The sequence below is a fragment of the Tamandua tetradactyla genome, chromosome 6, assembly GCF_023851605.1.
Source record: "Tamandua tetradactyla isolate mTamTet1 chromosome 6, mTamTet1.pri, whole genome shotgun sequence".
Classification (NCBI taxonomy): Eukaryota; Metazoa; Chordata; class Mammalia; order Pilosa; family Myrmecophagidae; genus Tamandua; species Tamandua tetradactyla.
Genome location: NC_135332.1, coordinates 44,312,644 through 44,333,578, shown reverse-complemented (window position 1 = coordinate 44,333,578; position 20,935 = coordinate 44,312,644). Strand labels below are relative to the sequence as shown.

At 36.5% G+C, this 20,935-nt stretch overlaps 1 protein-coding gene across 3 annotated transcripts in view; it reads right to left on the bottom strand.

The window, feature by feature from the left end:
- Positions 1-20,935, bottom strand: part of AATF (apoptosis antagonizing transcription factor) — a 157,373-nt gene that overhangs the window by 19,478 nt on the left and 116,960 nt on the right. For 2 of the 3 annotated variants that reach the window (XM_077165064.1, XM_077165065.1), the window contains exon 11: positions 5,883-5,954. In XM_077165064.1, the coding sequence (XP_077021179.1) occupies positions 5,883-5,954 (72 nt within the window). Of the gene's footprint in view, positions 1-439; positions 939-5,882; positions 5,955-20,935 lie in introns of those variants that run through there. The other variant, XM_077165063.1, reaches the window with a different exon arrangement.

The following is a 20,935-nucleotide window of genomic DNA, read 5'->3' as shown; positions in this document are numbered from 1 at the left end:
TTTTAATTTGTATTTCTCTGATTAATGAAAGTTTTTTTTTTTTAGTCATTTTAGATTTTTCTTTTATGATTTTCGAGTTTGCTTGCTCATATGCGTTGCCCATTATTCTACCAGGATATTCTTAGATATTGGTAAAAACTCTTTGCATAGTAAAGAAATATGAACTTTTTCTTTCCAGTTTGTCATTTATCTATTAACTTTGTTTTTGATGTCTTTTTCAATGTGACTTTTATGGAGTCAGATCTACTAACACTTTCTCTTTCATTTCTGGTCTTAGTGTCATGCTTACAAAGTCTTCTCCACATCAAAATCATAAAATCTTCTCTATACATACACACACACACACACACACACACACACACCAAGAAGATATATTTTTAACTTTGCAAAACTAAAACTATTCACTTGAAGAAAGGAATATGTTATGATACTGATATTTTAACAATTATGAAAGTTTCCCATTCTTCAGTGATATTTCGCAGTGTACTACATAGTACCCAAAATATTGCAAAACTAGAATACTTTTACGGAATGTTATGGAATTCAGTAAAGAAAAATAGAACAGGCCAAGCTACTGCTGCTTCCATTTGATTTAAGATTAAGTGACAAATCCCAGGATACGGTATCAAACTTCAGCGCTACCCAAATCAATAGGCCATGCCCTCAATCATGAGGCTTACTCTTGTGAAGCTTATGTAGGAGAAGCTTAGACTACCTATAGGCATGCCTAAGAGTTACTCCTGAAGGACCTCTGTTGTTGCTCAGATGTGGCCTCAGTCTCTCTAAGCCCAATTCTTAAGCCCAATTCTACAAGTGAAATCATTGCCCTCCTTTCTGTGTGGGTCATGACATCCAGGGGTGAAAGTCTCCCTATTGACATGGGAGAGGACTCCCAAGGATGAATCCAGACCTGGCACCGTGGGATCAACATTTCCATCCTGACCAAATGGGGGAAAAGAAGTGTAATTAATAAAGTATCAGTGGCAGAGAGAGTTCAAATAGAGTTGAGAGGCTACTCTGGAAGTTGCTCTTATGCAAGTTTCCAGTAGACCTTGCTACCTATCATAACCTGCCAACCCCCAAACAGGACCATTCCAGCCAATTCTAAAGAACACCAAGGGCAATATATAAGATTCTACAAGGGTTCCAGGCACTAGAGTAACTTGCCAGAAACCTACAACCTCCAGATGGGCCCCTGGTCCAGACAAGTTCTGAAACCTAGAGGGCAGAGCCTCTCCAGAACATCAGATAGATCCATCTCCCTACCCCATATTAGTGATAGACCCTTTCCAATATCAAAAATTTAGAATGGCCACAGCCCAAACAACCCCAAAGAGAGGTATGGAAAGATCAAAGGTGATGATGGAATTATACATAGAAGATAGGACTCAACAAATGAATATGGATGCTGAATCATTAATTTGATATCTCTTTCAGTCTGCAGTATTTTAGAGCAGCTAGAAGTAAAAACCTAAAATTGTGAAATTGCAACCCATGTCAAAGTTGGAAATATGTTCTACAACTAATTGTAGTGCTGTGCTTTGAAATTTATAGCTTTTTTGTATATATCTTATTGTTCACAAAAAAAGAAGGAAAAAAAAGTTGATTGTGATGATAAAAAAGTATTTAAGCCCTCTAGCCTCCTATATTGTGGAGCAGCTAGAAGGAAAAATATGAGAGAATCATATGGTAGTCCACGACTAACTCTGGGATCAGTCCTGTAACCACTTTTTGAAGAGTGCTTTGAAAACTATTGCTTTTTTATTTCTTTGCTTTGTATATATGTTATACTATACAATAAAAAGAGCAGGGGAAAAAAAAGATTAAGTGACAATACCTACTGGCCCTGGAAGTTTTGATACTATTAGCAGAGTTTATAATCTGTTAACTACCTATACATTAATCTGGCTATTCACACTATGGAGACTAAGCAGCATATAATGCCTTTCTATCCTTAGGAAACACAATGGGAATGGAATGCACTTTGATAAAAACGAATGCTCAGTTCTCTAGCTACTAAACTTTTATCTTACTTTCTTATTAAGTAACCAACCAGCTGGAGAACAGTACTGATAATTAGCGATCAGTCCACAAGGGGTAAGCATTTTTCCCCATAAATACTGAACGCAATAACAGACACTATGGCAGATACAAGGATTGTTATCCAAAACCACACTCCCAAACCCTTCTCCCTCACCTGCTCTACCAGAGGTGGAGAGGTAACAATGTTCTGGTCAGTGAGATATAAGAGGTTTCCTAGAAAAAAAAGCTTTCACTTTTCTTATAAAAGAAAAACAGGTATGGCTGGCACCATTTCTTTCCTCTTCTTGCCCTGAATGCATATTCAATGGCTGAAGGTGAAGATGTTATTCTAGGACCATGCAGGCAAGGCCAAGAAATGTCGGTCCTAATATCACTGAGAAGTGAAAAACACTGCCAGCAATAACCTACTACTCTTAGAATTACCTTCTCAGAAAAACTCCCATTTGCTTTATGCCTCTATAGTTAAGTTTTATGTTTCTTGGAGCACATGTCCAACATAATACTAAATAACATAGTCATTTTCAAATTGTCTAGCATATAGTAGGACCTTCAAAAATTCTGAGCAAATAAATAAGATTCTTGAAAACTAAGGGCCTTTGGGGCATCAGGTGATTTAAGAAAAATCTCAATTAAAACCAAGATAAAAGTGATTTCCAAACAATCTAGTAGTACTGTATTTAAAACATCATTGATTTTTTTTATTGTGAAAAATAACATATATGCCAAAAACAATAAATTTCAAAGCACACCACAACAATTAGTTATGGAACAGATTTCAGAGTTTGGTATAAGTGAGTTTCACAATTTTAGGTTTTTCCTTCTAGCTGCTCCAAGACACTGCAGACTAAAAGAAATACCAATATAATGATTCAGCAGTCATACTCATTTGTTAAATCCCATCTTCTCTGTTATAATTCCACCTTCTCCTTTGATCTTTCTCCCAAATTTTAGGGTTATTTGGGCTTTGCCCATTCTAACTTTTTCATGTGGAAAAGACTGTTGATAATATGGAGTAGGGGGATGGAACTAGTTGATTTTCTGGAGAAGCTGGCCTGTCTGGGTTTCAGGATTCATCTGGTCTAGAACCCATATGGAGTTTGTAGGCTTCTAGAAAGTAACCATAATGCATTGAGCCTTTGTAGAATCTCTGATAGAGTCCTAGGTATTCTTTAGGGTTGACAGGAATGGTTTTGGCTGGGATTTGGAAAAACCATGGTAAACAGCAATATTCAGCTGAAGCTTGTGTAAGACTAGCCTCCAGAATAGTCTCTCAACTCTATTTGAATTTTCTCAGCAACTGATAAACTTATTTTGTTACAGTTATTCTCCCGGTTTGGTGAGAAAGGCATTGTTGATCCCATGGTGCCAGGAGCTAGGCTCATCCCTGGGAGTCATATCCCACACTGCCAGGGAGATTTTCACCCCTGGATGTCATGTCCCATATAGGGGGAGGGTAATGATTTAACTTGCAGAATAGGGCATTGGGGGGAGGAGGCACATCTGAGCAACAAAAGAGGTCCTCTGGAAGTTAGGTATAACTATAGGTAGGCTTAGCATCTCCACTACATAAATAAGCTTCATAAAAGCAAGCCTCAAGATCAAGGGCTTGGACCACTGACTTTGGAGTTGCTAATGTTTGAGGCAATATCAGGGATTTTCCTCATAGTGAAGTTAATTAATTATAAATAATTAAAAATATATAGTTCTGTATTTTTTCTCCCATCCTCAAGGGATTTTGCTAATACTTTTTAATTATGTTCCTAACATATTCTGGGATGTATCCAGGCATTACATTAAGCTATACAAAATTATAAGCTACCATTCCCATTCTGGGCTCCATGTGTTTGGGTTGTTTAAATGATCTATACACATGTTGAGTTAGACTATATGCTACAAAAAATTTAGATTCGGGACAAAATAAACCTCTGTTCCTCTGGTCTTCAGCTGTCATTGATTTTTAAGCCAGGTTTCATTTTATGCCTGAAATAATAATGGGATCTTAAAGGGTTTGGGTTCATTTTAACCATCTACTTTTCCTTTCTTGTTGATGTGATTTTCTTCATTCCTAACAAGGAATCCAACATGCATTCATTTTACTCTGCAATTTTTAAAAGCAAATAGATTCAGAAATAAATTTTTAAAACAACCCCACCCAGGCTTTCACTTGCCAAGCACAGGAGAGCATATGATGTAAGGCAGATATACTCAGAACCATCCATAAGCTGTTTTATACACAAAGCAACGAACAAACCAAATGAAAAGTTAATAATTTCATTCACCTAACCTTGCAAATCTACAACTTTCCAGGGAAGCAAATTAAATATTCTCAAATAAAAAGGTTAAATACCGTTTCAGGGATAAAGCTGACAAAACTCACATGTGCCTACATTATGTTCAATAATTTCACTTGGTGATGATTTATGTTTAAAAATGTCCTTCACACCATTCTGATCAAAAGGGGGAAAAGAAGTGTAACAAATACGGTATCAGTGACTGAGAGAGTTCTAATAGAGTCGAGAGACTACACCGGAGTTCACTCTAACATATGCTTCAGTTAGACACCGCTACCTATTATAACTTGCCAAACCCCAACCAAAACCATCCCTGCCAATCCTAAAGAATACCTAGGGCATTCTACAAGATTCCACAAACGTTCCCTGCACTAGGGTAATTCTCCAAAACCTACAACCTCCAGATGGGTCCCTGGACCAGATAAATCCTGAAATGCAGAAGGGCCAGTCTCTCCAGAACATTAACAAGTTCCAACCCCCTATCCCACATTATCAACAGCCCCTTCCAACACTGAAAAGTAAGAACGGGCATAGCCCAAATTCCCCTAAAGAATGAAAGAAAGATCAAAGAGATGGTGGAGTTATACATAGAAAGTCAGGTTTAACAAATGAGTATGAGTACTGAATCACTATACTGATATTTCTTTTAGCTTCCAGTACCTTAGAGCAGATAGAAATAAAAACCTAAAATATGGAATTGTAACCCATTCCAAAGTCGGAAATCTGTTCTACAACTAATTGTTGTGATGTACTTTGAAATTTATTGCTTTTATGTATATATTGTATTTAAAGAAAAGAAGTATAACAGAGAAGATAGGATTTAACAAATGAGTATGAATGCTAAATAATTATATTGATATTTCTGTTGGTCTCCAGCATCTTGGAGCAGCGAGAAGGAAAAAACAAAAAATCGTGGAACTATAATCCATACCAGATTTTAAAATCTGCTCTATAACTACCTGTTAAAATGCACTTGGAAATTTATTGCTTTTTTGTATATATGTTATATTTCACAATAAAAAAAGTTTAAAAAATAATTTTAAGAATTGTATTATGGGTAGACAGTTTTTCTATATATATTTCTGTTTTGTTTTAGCTTTATAAAATGAGCAGGTATTTCTTTTATAAAAACACTTTTTAAAAATCCTCACCAGCAGCCTCATCAAACAAAACACATGCATATCCCTAGAGACATTTTTAAAAGGGGAGCTTATGTGCAAAACCCCCAAACACACAAAGTGAGCATATGTGCTATCCTGACCCCTGTTCTAGAGAGTAGCTGAGCTATCTTGGCAGGTGGGCTAAAGTTAACAGCAAAACAAAGTAACAAAAACAAAAAGCACTAGAACAGCACTGAAATTTATGGAAATTTTTTGTTTGGTTTTACAGTAATTATAGGAGGGAAGAGATGTGACAGGGACCCTTACTATGATGCCAATGACAAATGGTTAACTGATAAGGAGAAATGAGAGGGTGACAGGCTGTAGAACAGGTCAATATCCGGCTGTCATGAAGCCATTTGAGACATATAATTAATCTATTACTCACCTGGCATCATCATTCATTGTAGTATGGTCAATAGGTGCCATGAAGCTCAGCAGCTTGCTAAGGACATGAAACCTACATAAATAGGAAACAAACAGGCAGCAACATTAGTAACTATTAACTTAAAAAAGGACACACATTCTATGAGTTATCACACTCCAGAACTGATCAGGAACATGTAGCTCCAAAGTCGAACAGGGGATAATTCATTAGCACTTATCACTCATAACTGCATTATTCTCTTTTCCCTCAGTGTTATAAGGGAAAAGTCTGATAACAGCACATTGTAAATAACAGAAGTTCAACACAGATCCACCTAGATTACAGCCCCCAAAAAAGAACAGGTACACTTTTGCCCTCGAGCAGTATATTTGTTAAACTTCAAAAATTATTCCAGGCAAAAGAAAATGAGGACTTGGCAACCCCATTTTTCTCCTCTACAAACATTTTAATCATTTTTCAGTATCATTAAAGCTACCTACTGACAGTTGCACAGGTTGGTGGTATAATGCCTTAATGCAATATCTCACCAACACCATCACTCACTAGTGTGGGTTCCCTATGTCAAAAAGTCTAAAAAACTCTGGGCAAAACACTTTGCACAAACAAAAATACATTTTCATGAGCAGTATGTTATACAGCTTAGAGAAACATTTTCATACATATCAACTAATCTGATTCTCTACTGGACCTCCCACAGCTAGGCCTCCCAAATTTTATACGTTTTCTTAATAAATGAATTTTATAAGAATAAATGATGAGATCTGTCGCTATCATAAGAGTAACAGAAAAGTATAAATTCACTACTGAAAATCTGGGGAAAAAAAGCTTAGCTTGGGGCGGGCCACGGTGGCTCAGCAGGCAAGAACGCTTGCCTGGAATGCCAGAGGGCCTGGGTTCGATTCCCAGTGCCTGCCCATGTATTAAAAAAAAAAAAAAACTTAGCTTGTAGGATAAAAGTACAGTCCATCTACCTACAGATTATTGTTAGCATTCTGGTTAGTTATGTTAATCAAATTGTTTTACAGTGATCCTATTATATATATAGATACAACTTTGTATTCTTTTTTTTCATTTAGTACTATTATTATCCCATAAACAATATATGAATACAAGTGGCTACATATACTTTTCATATTGTTGAACATTTATATTGTTTCAAATTTTTTGCTTATTTATAACGATGCAAAAAAAATCTGTGTATCATGTTTCTAAAAAAATGTGTTAGCCCTAATTATAAAAAGCAATTATGATCCTTATTAAAAAATCCAAATACATGCAAATGTTCTAAGAAATTATGAATATGCAACTAAGTGATGATATTGTGAATTACTGATTATATATATAGAACAGAATGATCACACGTTACGTTTTAGTTCGTTTGTTGGGAAATTTTAAATTAATAAATAAATAAAAGAAAAAAAATCCAAATACAGAAATGTATAGAGAACTGAAAAGTGCCCTGTAGTCCTATCCCCTAGAAACAATCACTGTTGATTAAAACTAAATTTGGCTGTACAATTTTCGATGTACACACAAATATAAACTGGATATATTTTTAACATAAAAACAGGATCATAATATACTTAATCGTCTTCATTATGCTCTTTTCTTACTGAACCATATAGTCTATTATATTCTTTTCCATGATTGCAAGGTGTTCCACTGTGTCGATGTATTAATCAATCTCCTGCTGATGGGAATTAATATTGCCTTCTCACTTTTTGTAAGCCATACCAAACAGTGCCATAATGAAGGATCTTATGCATAAGATATTGTATGTTTGTATTTCTTTAGGATAAACTTTGAGATGTGAAATTGTTGAATCTAAAGGTATGCACATTTAAAATTCAAAGATTGGGCCAAAATGCCATCCCAAAGGCTGTCAATGTATACTGCTACCAGAGGGTAAGAGTATAACTAGTTAAGTAACCTTTCAATTCAACATAATTGTTGTTAATAAATGCATTTTAATGTCTTTAGGTTTCACCAAACTTTGGTTTCCATTAAAAAAAAAGAATATACCTCTTGACTTTGGTCCAAAGATAGGAGCAATGCATCTTCTGGACAGAGTATAAACCATATTTGTGCTAGCCAACACAGCAGCCACAAGCCACAAGTAGCAATTGAGTACCTAAAATGTGACTAGTCTGAATTAAGATGTGCTATAATCGTAAGAGACACAACAAATTTTGAAGATTTGGTATGAAAAAAATATAAAATATATTGCTAATACTTTTAAGTAATAACTTGTTGAAATAATCTTTTTATCACATAAATGAAATATATTATTAATTTCTGTCTCTTTTTATTTTTTAAATGTTGCTACAAAAAAATTAAAAATTACATGCAGAAAGAAAAACAAAATCAGCCAACTAAAAAATCAGCAAAGGCATCCCCACTACATGGGACATGACATCCGGGGTCAAAGTCGCCCTGGTGGCATGGAATATGACTCCAGGGATGAGTATGGCCCTGGTACCATAGGATCAACAATTCCATCCTGACCAAAATGAGGAAAAGAAGTGTAATTAATGAAGTATCAGTGGTAGAGAGAGTTCAAATAGAGTTGAGAGGCTACTCTGGAAGTTGCTCTTATGCAAGTTTCCGGTAGACCTTGCTACCTATCATAACCTGCCAACCCCCAAACAGGACAATTCCAGCCAATTCTAAAGAACACCAAGGGCAATATATAAGATTCCACAAGGGTTCCAGGCACCAGAGTAACTTGCCAGAAACCTACAACGTCCAGATGGGTCCCTGGTCCAGATAAGTTCTGAAAACTAGAGGGTGCAGCCTCTCCAGAACAACAGATAGTTCCATCTCCCTATCCCGTATTAGTGACAGACCCTTCCAATACCAAAAATTTAGAATTGCCATAGCCCAAACAACCCCAAATAGAGTTATAGAAAGATCAAAGATAATGATGGAATTATACATAGAAGATAGGACTTAACAAATGAATATGAATGCTGAATGGTATCTCTTTTAGTCTGCAGTATTTTAGAGCAGCTAGAAGTAAAAACCTAAAATTGTGAAATTGTAACCCATACCAAACTCTAAAATCTGTTCTACAATGAACTGTTGTGCTGTGCTTCGAAATTTATTGTTTTTGAATATATGTTATTTTTCACAAAATAAGAAAAAAAAAGTCGATTGCGATGATTTAAAAAAAATATTTATTCCTTCTAGTTTCCTATATTCTGGGACAGCAAGAAGGAAAAATCTGAGAGGATGGTATGGCATCCATGACAAACTCTGGGATCCGTCCTGTAACCACTTTTTGAAGAGTGCTTTGAAAATTATTGCTTTTCTTCTTTCTTTGCTTTGTATATATGTTACAATATACAATAAAAAAAAAGTTTAAAAAAATCAGCAAAGAACTTGAACAGACATCTCTCAAAAAAAGATATGCATCATAAAGCACACGAAAAAATGCTCAACACCATTAGCCATTAGAGAATGCAAAATAAAACCCCAATGTAATATCATTCCCCACCCCACCCCACCCCCACTAAATGGCTGGTATTAAAGGAAAAAAACAAAACAGAAAATAAGTTTTGGCAAAGATGCAGAGAAACAGGAACCCTCATATATTATTAGTAGGGATGTAAAATGGTGCAGTAGCTGTAAAAACTGTGTGGCAGTTCCTCAGAAAACTAACCCTAGAATTACCATATGACCTAGCAATCCCACTTCAAAGTACAGACCCAAAAGAACTGAAAGCAAACACTTGAACAGATAGTTTTTCACAGCAGCATTATTCACAATACCCAAAAGGTGGAAGCAACCCAAATGTCTATCAGCAGATGAATGGATAAACAAAATGTGGCATATCCATACAATGGAATCCTGCTCAGTCATAAAAGGAATGAAGTTCTGATACATATCACTAATTAGATACATCCTGAAAACATCATGTTGAGTGAAATAAGCCAGACACACAAAGGGACAGATGTTTTATGATTCCACTTAAATGAAATAGCTAAAATATGAAAAATCATAGAGACAGAAAGTAGAGTAAGGTTACCAGGGGCAGTAGCAGGAGGAATGGGGAATTAATGCATAGTGAGAGTAAAGTTTCTGTTTGGGGTGATGGGAAGGTCCTGATAAAGGATGGTGGTAAGGATAGCACAACACTGTGAGTATGATTAATCCCACTGAATGGTGTGTTTGGGAGTGGCTGGGATGGGAAAGATGATGCTGTATACATGTTTCCGCAACTTAAAAAAAGAGCAATTAGAGAGACCATGACAATACAATACAATACATGACTCTGGACAAGACCTAATAATGGATAAGAAAATGCCCAAAAGGACACTATTGGGACATATGAAAAACATGAGTATAGATTGTATCAAGTTAAATTTCTTAAACTTGATAACTGTTCTTAAGGTGGTTACATAAGTGAACATCCTCATTCTTAGGAAATGTACATGGAAGTACTATGTGTTCAAGGAATATGATGTATACAACCTACTCTCAAATGTCCAAAAGATGAGGGGGGGCAGGGGGAGAAGGGAGGGGGGAGGGAGGGGAGGGGGAGTGAGGTGCCAAATGCAACAAAATGTTAAAATTAATGGATCTGGCTCTCTGGGGCAGGAGAGACAGTATATGCTGAAACTACCTATGTGGGTTTTGCATTATCTTCATAACTTTCTTGTAAGTTTGCTATAATTTTAAAATATAAAGTTTAAAGAAAAAAGATTACATGTGATCACACTGTATTTGTAGTGGACGGGACTGCTCTATAGAATACGTTTATATTTTGGTACAATATATTCAATAACTATTGATATATTGATATATATTGCATGATAAAAGATAGGCTTTAAAAAGTAATCAGATTAAGGACTACTTAGTAATGTGTACTTAATGCACTGCATTTTCATCTCATCTCAGCACTGCTGAGGATGGGGGTATATTTTGGTATTAAAAAGCCTTTAAGCAACCATACTAAGAAAACATAAATTTTGTTGCAGAAAAATAGATCAACACAGTAAGACATCTCATTATTAAAGGCTTGAGAGGTTAATCCATTTACATTATGGGTTCTGATTAAATCATGGTTAAATCCACTTATATATAATGCTGACTATAATACTGATAGCCGTTCATTATAAGTATATCCAAAAAGCAAAATAATTTTTTTTATAAACTTTTTTCTAGCATCCAACTAGCAAGCTGCCATGCCCAGTCTGATCAGTCTTATGCACCAATCTATCATCTAATGTTTTCACAAGGTAACAATGATCTTTACTATGACATTTCTGGAAATCTTCTCTTTCTAACCCTATCATAAGCAAAGAGCAAAAACTGTTCACTGGTGGGACCTAGTATCAGAGATGATATCTGGCATACCCTGCCTGCTCTCCTTGGGGTGCAATTTAAGGAACACATTTATAATATTCTCATCTAGCCTGGGCCACCTGGTTTAATTCTTTAGGGCAAAGTGCTAATATAGCCAAGATATCATTTGGGTCCCTGCATAGGCCTGACCAGAGAAACAACCCAACAGCCAGAGGTTAGAAGCACTGACTCTAGAATTAAACCACTTAGCTCAAATTCCAACTTGCTACTTACTAATTATAAAATGCTGGATAAGTTGCTTATTATCTCTAAGTATTTTACATGAATTAGCTCATTTAATATGTATAACAACTGTATGAGATGTGACATTTATTATTATACTCATTTGAAAGATAAGGAAGCTGATGTAGAGAGATGTAAAGCAACTTGCTCAAGGTCTCAAGTCCAGTAAGCGGATGAGGCCAATTTCAAATCTAGGCTGGTTCCAGAGCCTGTGCTCTTTCTGCCTCTGTGCTCAGCACTGTGCCTGACAGTGAGAGTTCTATAAATGTTAGTTAGCTATTACGATTGCTACTAATAAAGATTACAGTCTGATTTTGACCACATCTCTCAAGTTTACAGTCATAAGGGGAAGCCTGAACACAAACGACAAAACCCAAACCAATTCAAAATATGTGAACTTATTTATTTTTATTTTTTTATTTTGGAATACTTTTGATTTATAGAAAAGTTGCAAAAATAGTACAGAGAATTCACTTATACTCTCCATTCAACTTGCATACAACTTACATAACCAGAGTCCAATGACCAAATCCAGGATATTAACACTGGTATAATGCTACTGACCAAACTACATATTCAAATTTCATCAGTTTTTCCCTAATTACACTTTTTATTTTCCAGGATCCAATCCAGTATCCCACATTGCACCTAGCTGTGATGTCTCCTCCATCTCCTCCAATCATTGACAGTTCCTTGGTCTTGTTTTTCATGACCTTGACACTTCTGATAAGTACTGGTAAGCTATTTTGTCTCACAATTTGTTTTCTCACAAGACTCAAGTTCTGCACTGCAGGCAAAAACACCATAGAAATGATGCTGTGTTCCACTAAGACACCGAGATGTGGACGCGTCTTATTACTGATGTGGTGGTGGTATCTTGAGTATTTGATTAGGTGGTGTCCGCTGGATTTCTCCACTGTAAAGTTACTATTTTCCCCTCTGAAACTGATAAATATCTTGGGAGAGATACTTTGAGACCAGGCAATTTTTGCTCACTTATTTCAGCATCTATTGGTGGATCCTGCCTGTAATAATTATTTCCCACTAGTGATTTTGTTCTTCTCTCATTCCTTTTACATTTAATAACTGGAATTGCATATGACCTTCCAATGGCACATCAATTGTATTCCAAAAAAGTTTTATAAGACAAGCCAAACAAGATAGTACACATTTATGCATAAATTCTAAAAGCCGTTCAAGTATGAATAGTCCCTGTGGTTTCTAGGCTTCTATAATAACTCACAGCATCTCATGCCTAGAGAAATGTAATCACAAAGTTTCCCTACTCTACTTGACTTCGCTGAAGAACCTGGCACTCCTGATCCCATTACTTAACATTCTCCTTCCTTCACTGCCTTACATCAGTCTGCAGTCCTCCTACCTCAATGCCCACTCTTCTAAGCATTCTTTTTGGGCTCTTCTTCCTCTGTTCATCTCATGTATGTTGGCATTTCTCAAAATTCTATTCAGGTCACTGCATACTCTCTTATCACCCTATACACTCCTTGAGAAATTGCATTTCTAAAATATCAACTAATACCTACATCCTCTCAGACTCAAAGTTCTATCTCCAAACTTGGATTTCTCAAAGTTGTGTCAAATTCAACGTACTGAAAACCGAACCTGCTCTCTGCCTCAAAACAGACACACACAAAAATTATTTTCTCTTTGCAGCCTCTCTCTTTACGCAAACCAATGAATGTTACCACAATCCACTGAAACCCTAGGAGTCATTCTAACCTTTTCTTTCCTTTACCTCCACATCTGGTTATTCCTAAGGACCAACTACTTACCCTCTTTTTTTTTTTTTTTTTTAATTTTTTTATTAATCAAAAAAAAGAAAAGAAATTAACACAACATTTAGAAATCATTCCATTCTACAAATGCACTCAGTAATTCTTAGTATCATCACATAGATGTATGATCATCATTTCTTAGTACATTTGCATCGATTTAGGAAAAGAACTAGCAAAACAGCAGAAAAAGATATAGAATGTTAATACAGAGAAGAGAATTAAAATAATAATACTAATTATATATATATATAAAAAGGAAAAAAAAAGAAAAAAACAAAAACAAAAGATACAAACACACAAACAAACAAACAAAAAACCATATTTCAGGTGCAGCTTCATTCAGTGTTCCAACCTAGTTACATTACACTTAGGTATTATTGTGCTGTCCATTTTTGAGTTTTTGTATCTAGTCCTGTTGCACAGTCTGTATCCCTTCAGCTCCAATTACCCATTATCTTACCCTGCTTCTAACTCCTGCTGGTCTCTGTTACCAATGATATATTCCAAGCTGATTCTCGAATGTCGGTTCACATCAGTGGGACCTTACAGTATTTGTCCGTTAGTTTTGGGCTAGACTCACTCAGCATAATGTTCTCTAGGTCCATCCATGTTATTACATGCTTCATAAGTTTAGTCTGTCTTAAAGCTGCATAATATTCCATCGTAGGTATACGCCACAGTTTGTTTAGCCACTCGTCTGTTGATGAACATTTTGGCTGTTTCCATCTCTTTGCAATTGTAGATAATGCTGCTATAAACACTGGTGTGCAAATGTCCGTCTGTGTCTTTGCCCTTAAGTCCCTTGAGTAGATACCTAGCAGTGGTATTGCTGGGTCGTAATCCATTCTGCCATTCTATGTCTTTTGATTGGGAAATTCAGTCCATTAACTTTTAGTATTATTACTGTTTGGATAATATTTTCCTCTACCATTTTGGCTTTTGTATTATATATATCATGTCTGATTTTCCTTCTTTCTACACTTTACTCCATACCTCTCTCTTCTGTCTTTTCGTATCTGACTCTAGTGCTCCCTTTAGTATTTCTTGCAGAGCTGGTCTCTTGGTCACAAATTCTCTCAGTGACTTTTTGTCTATAAATGTTTTAATTTCTCCTTCATTTTTGAAGGACAATTTTGCTGGATATAGGAGTCTTGGTTGGCAGTTTTTCTCTTTTAGTAATTTAAATATATCATCCCACTGTCTTCTAGCTTCCATGGTTTCTGCTGAGAAATCTACACATAGTCTTATTGGGTTTCCCTTGTATGTGACAGATTGTTTTTCTCTTGCTGCTTTCAAGATCCTCTCTTTCTCTTTGACCTCTGACATTCTAACTAGTAAGTGTCTTGGAGAACGCCTATTTGGGTCTATTCTCTTTGGGGTGCGCTGCACTTCTTGGATCTGCAAATTTAGGTCTTTCATAAGAGTTGGGAAATTTTCAGTGACAATTTCTTCCATTAGTTTTTCTCCTCCTTTTCCCTTCTCTTCTCCTTCTGGGACACCCACAACACGTATATTTGTGCGCTTCATATTGTCATTCAGCTCCCTGATCCCCTGCTCAAGTTTTTCCATTCTTTTCCCTATAGTTTCTGTTTCTTTTTGGAATTCAGATGTTCCATCCTCCAGTTCACTAATTGTAGCTTCTGTCTCTTTAGATCTACCATTGTAGGTATCCATTGTTTTTTCCATTTTTTCTTCTTTGTCCTTCACTCCCATAAGTTCTGTGATTTGTTTTTTCAGATTTTCTATTTCTTCTTTTTGTTCAGCCCATGTCTTCTTCATGTCCTCCCTCAATTTATTGATTTGGTTTTTGAAGAGTTTTTCCATTTCTGTTCGTATATTCAGCATTAGTTGTCTCAGCTCCTGTATCTCATTTGAACTATTGGTTTGTTTCTTTGACTGGGCCATATCTTCAATTTTCCGAGCGTCATCCATTATTTTCTGCTGGTGTCTGGGCATTTGATCAGATTTCCCTGGGTGTGGGACCCAGCTGGTTGAAAGGTTTTTCTGTGAAATCTCTGGGCTCTGTTTTTCTTTTCCTGCCCAGTAGGTGGCGCTCGTGGCGCTCGTCTGTCTGCACGGCTGTCGGCCCGGGAAACCGCGCGTGGAGGCGGGGGTCGCTGGCCGCCGCGGCCCGGGAGAGTGCCGGTCCCAATTGCCCAGCTGGCCCGAAACGCCAAGCGTGACGGGAGGGCACCGCTATCCAATGTTCCCAGTCAGACCGGGGAGCCACGTGCGTGGAGGGGACCCCAGTCGCCAGCCGCCCCGGCCGGGAAAACGCGCGCCCCTCGGGTATCTCACCGCAGCAGACTCTCCCCGCCCGTTCAGCTGTTCCAGAATGGGGTACGCTGTCTTCTTGGTCTCTGTCGTGACTCCGGGAGCTGTTTCGTATTGTTTCTGTTTCTTCAGTTGCCCCTCTGGAGGAGGAACTAAGACCCGCGCGTCTCACCAAGCCGCCATCTTCTCTGGAAGTCCTACTTACCCTCTTTTAATCCATAATCTGTTATTCACTCCAGCCCTTGCTCTCATAAATTCTTAGCCCATTTCTATCAAGTTTTCAATGACTTACTACACACTATAGAAAAAATCCACAATTCCTAGCATGGCTTTGATATAGTACTCACCTACTCAGGCCTCCTTTCCCACATTCTGCCACATTCAATGAAGTCTCTGCCAAAACAAACTACTTGCAGTTTCTAAAATGGGCCATGCACTCTCTCAAATCTGTGTCTTTTTACAAATGTTCTTGATGCCTTTCAGTGGGCTAACTCTTACTATTATTATGCTTTAAAGGTTCAGTATGGATGTTGTATGTTACAGAAAATATTCCTGAGAGTTATGTATTCCCCCAAGGTGAGTTATGTACTTCTACTCCAGGATTATCTCTGCCAGAGCACTTGCCATGCAGGATCACTGTCTGCATATTGTCTGCTTATTATCCCTCTAGACTATCTGCAACTGAAGGTCAGAATTGGCCTTACCCAGTATCTAGTAAGGTTTCTAGAACATGGAGGGCACTCAAACTACTTCTGAAAATATAATTTTTAATGCTTAGCACTATTTAAATAAAATGTCTTCCTCCTCCTGTTACCAAAATAAGATTTGAAATGCCTCTGAATATATGGGGGTATGGGGACCTCAATTACTATAAAAATGCTACAAGGGCAAAAGGATACAACTGCATTGACATATACCATATATAAACAGTTTAATGAAGTTAGTTAATAAATTAATATAGGAAAAGTTGTTGCTATTAAAACAAAATCCTGTTTTTCCTTTCAAACTAATAAATAACAACCTTGATTTGGGAAATAAGCCCCATGTTCTCCTATATTATTTGCCATGCTAGAAAAGTACTTACTTTTCAAACACTCATATAGATTTCTTAATATTTTAAGTTTTATGTTTACAGTTACAACCATTTCTCATTATCCGATGAGATTTTTTTTTATTAATTAAAGAAAAAAAAGAAATTAACCCAACATTTAGAAATCATTCCATTCTACATATGCAATCAGCAATTCTTAACATCATCACATAGATGCATTATCATCATTTCTTAGTACATTTGCATCGATTTAGAAGAAGAACTAGCAAAACAACAGAAAAAGATATAGAATGTTAATACAGAGAAAAAATAATAATGGTACAAAAAAAAAGAGAAACAAACAAACAGACAGACAAAAAAAAACCTATAGCTCAGATGCAGCTTCATTCAGTTTTTAACATGATTATTTTACAATTAGGTATTATTATGCTGTCCATTTTTTAGTTTTTGTATCTAGTCCTGTTGCACAGTCTGTATCCCTTCAGCTCCAATTACCCATTATCTTACCTGTTTCTAACTCCTGCTGGACTCTGTTACCAATGACATATTCCAAGTTTATTCTCGAATGTCCGTTCATATCAGCGGGACCATACAGTATTTGTCCTTTAGTTTTTGGCTAGTCTCACTCAGCATAATGTTCTCAAGGTCCATCCATGTTACTACATGCTTCATAAGTTTATTCTGTCTTAAAGCTGCATAATATTCCATCGTATGTATATACCACAGTTTGTTTAGCCACTCGTCTGTTGATGGACATTTTGGCTGTTTCCATCCCTTTGAAACTGTAAATAATGCTGCTATAAACATTGGTGTGCAAATGTACGTTTGTGTCTTTGCCCTTAAGTCCTTTGAATAGATACCCAGCAATGGTATTGTTGGGTCATATGGCAATTCTATATTCAGCTTTTTGAGGAACCGCCAAACTGCCTTCCACAGTGGTTGCACCATTTGACATTCCCACCAACAGTGGATAAGTGTGCCTCTTTCTCCGCAACCTCTCCAGCACTTGTCATTTTCTGTTTTGTTGATAATGGCCATTCTGGTGGGTGTGAGATGATATCTCATTGTGGTTTTGATTTGCATTTCTCTAATGGCCAGGGACATTGAGCATCTCTTCATGTGCCTTTTGGCCATTTGTATTTCCTCTTCGGAGAGGTGTCTGTTCAAGTCTTTTTCCCATTTTGTAATTGGGTTGGCTGTCTTTTTGTTGTTGAGTTGGACAATCTCTTTATAAATTCTGGATACTAGACCTTTATCTGATATGTCATTTCCAAATATTCTCTCCCATTGTGTAGGTTGTCTTTCTACTTTCTTGATGAAGTTCTTTGATGCACAAAAGTGTTTAATTTTGAGGAGTTCCCATTTATTTATTTCCTTCTTCAGTGCTCTTGCTTTAGGTTTAAGGTCCATAAAACCGCCTCCAGTTGTAAGATTCATAAGATATCTCCCTACATTTTTCTCTAACTGTTTTATGGTCTTAGACCTATTGTTTAGATCTTTGATCCAGTTTGAGTTAACTTTTGTATAGGGTGTGAGAGATGGGTCTTCTTTCATTCTTTTGCATATGGATATCCAGTTCTCTAGGCACCATTTATTGAAGAGACTGCTCTGTCCCAGGTGAGTTGGCTTGACTGCCTTATCAAAGATCAAATGTCCATAGATGAGAGGGTCTATATCTGAGCACTCTATTCGATTCCATTGGTCGATATATCTATCTTTATGCCAATACCATGCTGTTTTGACCACTGTGGCTTCACAATATGCCTTAAAGTCAGGCAGCACGAGACCTCCAGTTTCGTTTTTTTTCCTCAAGATGATTTTAGCAATTCGGGGCACCCTACCCTTCCAGATAAATTTGCTTATTGGTTTTTCTATTTCTGAAAAATAAGTTGTTGGGATTTTGATTGGTATTGCATTGAATCTGTAGATCAGTTTAGGTAGGATTGACATCTTAACTATATTTAGTCTTCCAATCCATGAACACGGTATGCCCTTCCATCTATTTAGGTCTTCTGTGGTTTCTTTTAACAGTTTTTTGTAGTTTTCTTTATATAGGTTTTTTGTCTCTTTAGTTAAATTTATTCCTAGATATTTCATTCTTTTAGTTGCAATTGTAAATGGGATTCGTTTCTTGATTTCCCCCTCAGCTTGTTCATTACTAGTGTATAGAAATGCTACAGATTTTTGAACGTTGATCTTGTAACCTACTACTTTGCTGTACTCACTTATTAGCTCCAGTAGTTTTGTTGTGGATTTTTCCGGGTTTTCGACGTATAGTATCATATCGTCTGCAAACAGTGATAGTTTTACTTCTTCCTTTCCAATTTTTTTTTTTATTAATTAAAAAAAGAATTAACAAAACAATTAGAATTCATTCCAATCTACATGTACAATCAGTAATTCTTAATAACATCACATAGTTGCATATTCATCATTTCTTAGTACATTTGCATCGATTTAGAAAAAGAAATAAAAAGACAACAGAATAAGAATTAAAACAATAATAGAAAGAAAAAAACAAAAAACAAAAACAAAAACAAAAAACCTATACCTCACATGCAGCTTCATTCAGTGTTTTAACATAATTGCATTACAATTGGGTAGTATTTTGCTGTCCATTTCTGAGTTTTTATATCCAGTCCCGTTGTACAGTCTGTATCCCTTCAGCTCCAATTATCCCTTCTCTTTTTTTTTTTTTTTTTTAATTAACGGAAAAAAGAAATTAACCCAACATTTAGAGAGCATACCATTCTACATATGCAATCATTAATTCTTAACATCATCACATAGATGCATGATCATCATTTCTTAGTACATATGCATTGGTTTAGAAGAACTAGCAACATAACCGAAAAAGATATAGAATGTTAATATAGAGAAAAAAATAAAAGTAATAATAGTAAAATCAAAACAAAACAAAACAAAAACCTATAGCTCAGATGCAGCTTCATTCAGTGTTTTAACATGATTACTTTACAATTAGGTATTATTGTGCTGTCCATTTTTGAGTTTTTGTATCTAGTCCTGTTACACCGTCTGTATCCCTTCAACTCCAATTGGCCATTATCTTACCCTGTTTCTACCTCCTGCTGGACTCTGTTATCAAGGACATATTCCAAATTTATTCTCGAATGTCTGTTCACATCAGTGGGACCATACAGTATTTGTCCTTTAGTTTTTGGCTAGACTCACTCAGCATAATGTTCTCTAGGTCCATCCATGTTAATACATGCTTCATAAGTTTATCCTGTCTTAAAGCTGCATAGTATTCCATCGTATGTATATACCACAGTTTGTTTAGCCACTCTTCTGTTGATGCAGATTTTGGCTGTTTCCATCTCTTTGCAATTGTAAATAACGCTGCTATAAACATTGGTGTGCAAATGTCCGTTTGTGTCTTTGCCCTTAAGTCCTTTGAGTATATTCCCAGCAATGGTATTGCTGGGTCGTATGGCAATTCTATATTCAGCTTTTTGAGGAACCGCCAAACTGCCTTCCACAGTGGTTGCACCATTTGACATTCCCACCAACACTGGATAAGTGTGCCTCTTTCTCCGCATCCTCTCCAGCACTTGTCATTTTCTGTTTTGTTGATAATGGCCATTCTGGTGGGTGTGAGATGATATCTCATTGTGGTTTTGATTTGCATTTCTCTAATGGCCAGGGACATTGAGCATCTCTTCATGTGCCTCTTGGCCATTTGTATTTCCTCTTCTGATAGGTGTCTGTTCAAGTCTTTTTCCCATTTTGTAATTGGGTTGGCTGTCTTTTTGTTGTTGAGATGAACAATCTCTTTATAAATTCTGGATACTAGACCTTTATCTGATATATCATTTCCAAATATTGTCTCCCATTGTGAAGGCTGTCTTTCTACTTTCTTGATGAAGTTCTTTGATGCACAAAAGTGTTTAATTTTGAGGAGTTCCCATTTATTTATTTCCTTCTTCAGTGCTCTTGCTTTAGGTTTAAGGTCCATAAAACCGCCTCCAGTTGTAAGATCCATAAGATATCTCCCAACATTTTCCTCTAACTGTTTTATGGTCTTAGACCTAATGTTTAGATCTTTGATCCATTTTGAGTTAAATTTGTATAGGGTGTGAGAGATGGGTCTTCTTTCATTCTTTTGCATATGGATATCCAGTTCTCTAGGCACCATTTATTGAAGAGACTGCTCTGTCCCAGGTGAGTTGGCTTGACTGCCTTATCAAAGATCAAATGTCCATAGATGAGAGGGTCTATATCTGAGCACTCTATTCGATTCCATTGGTCGATATATCTATCTTTATGCCAATACCATGCTGTTTTGACCACTGTGGCTTCATAATATGCCTTAAAGTCAGGCA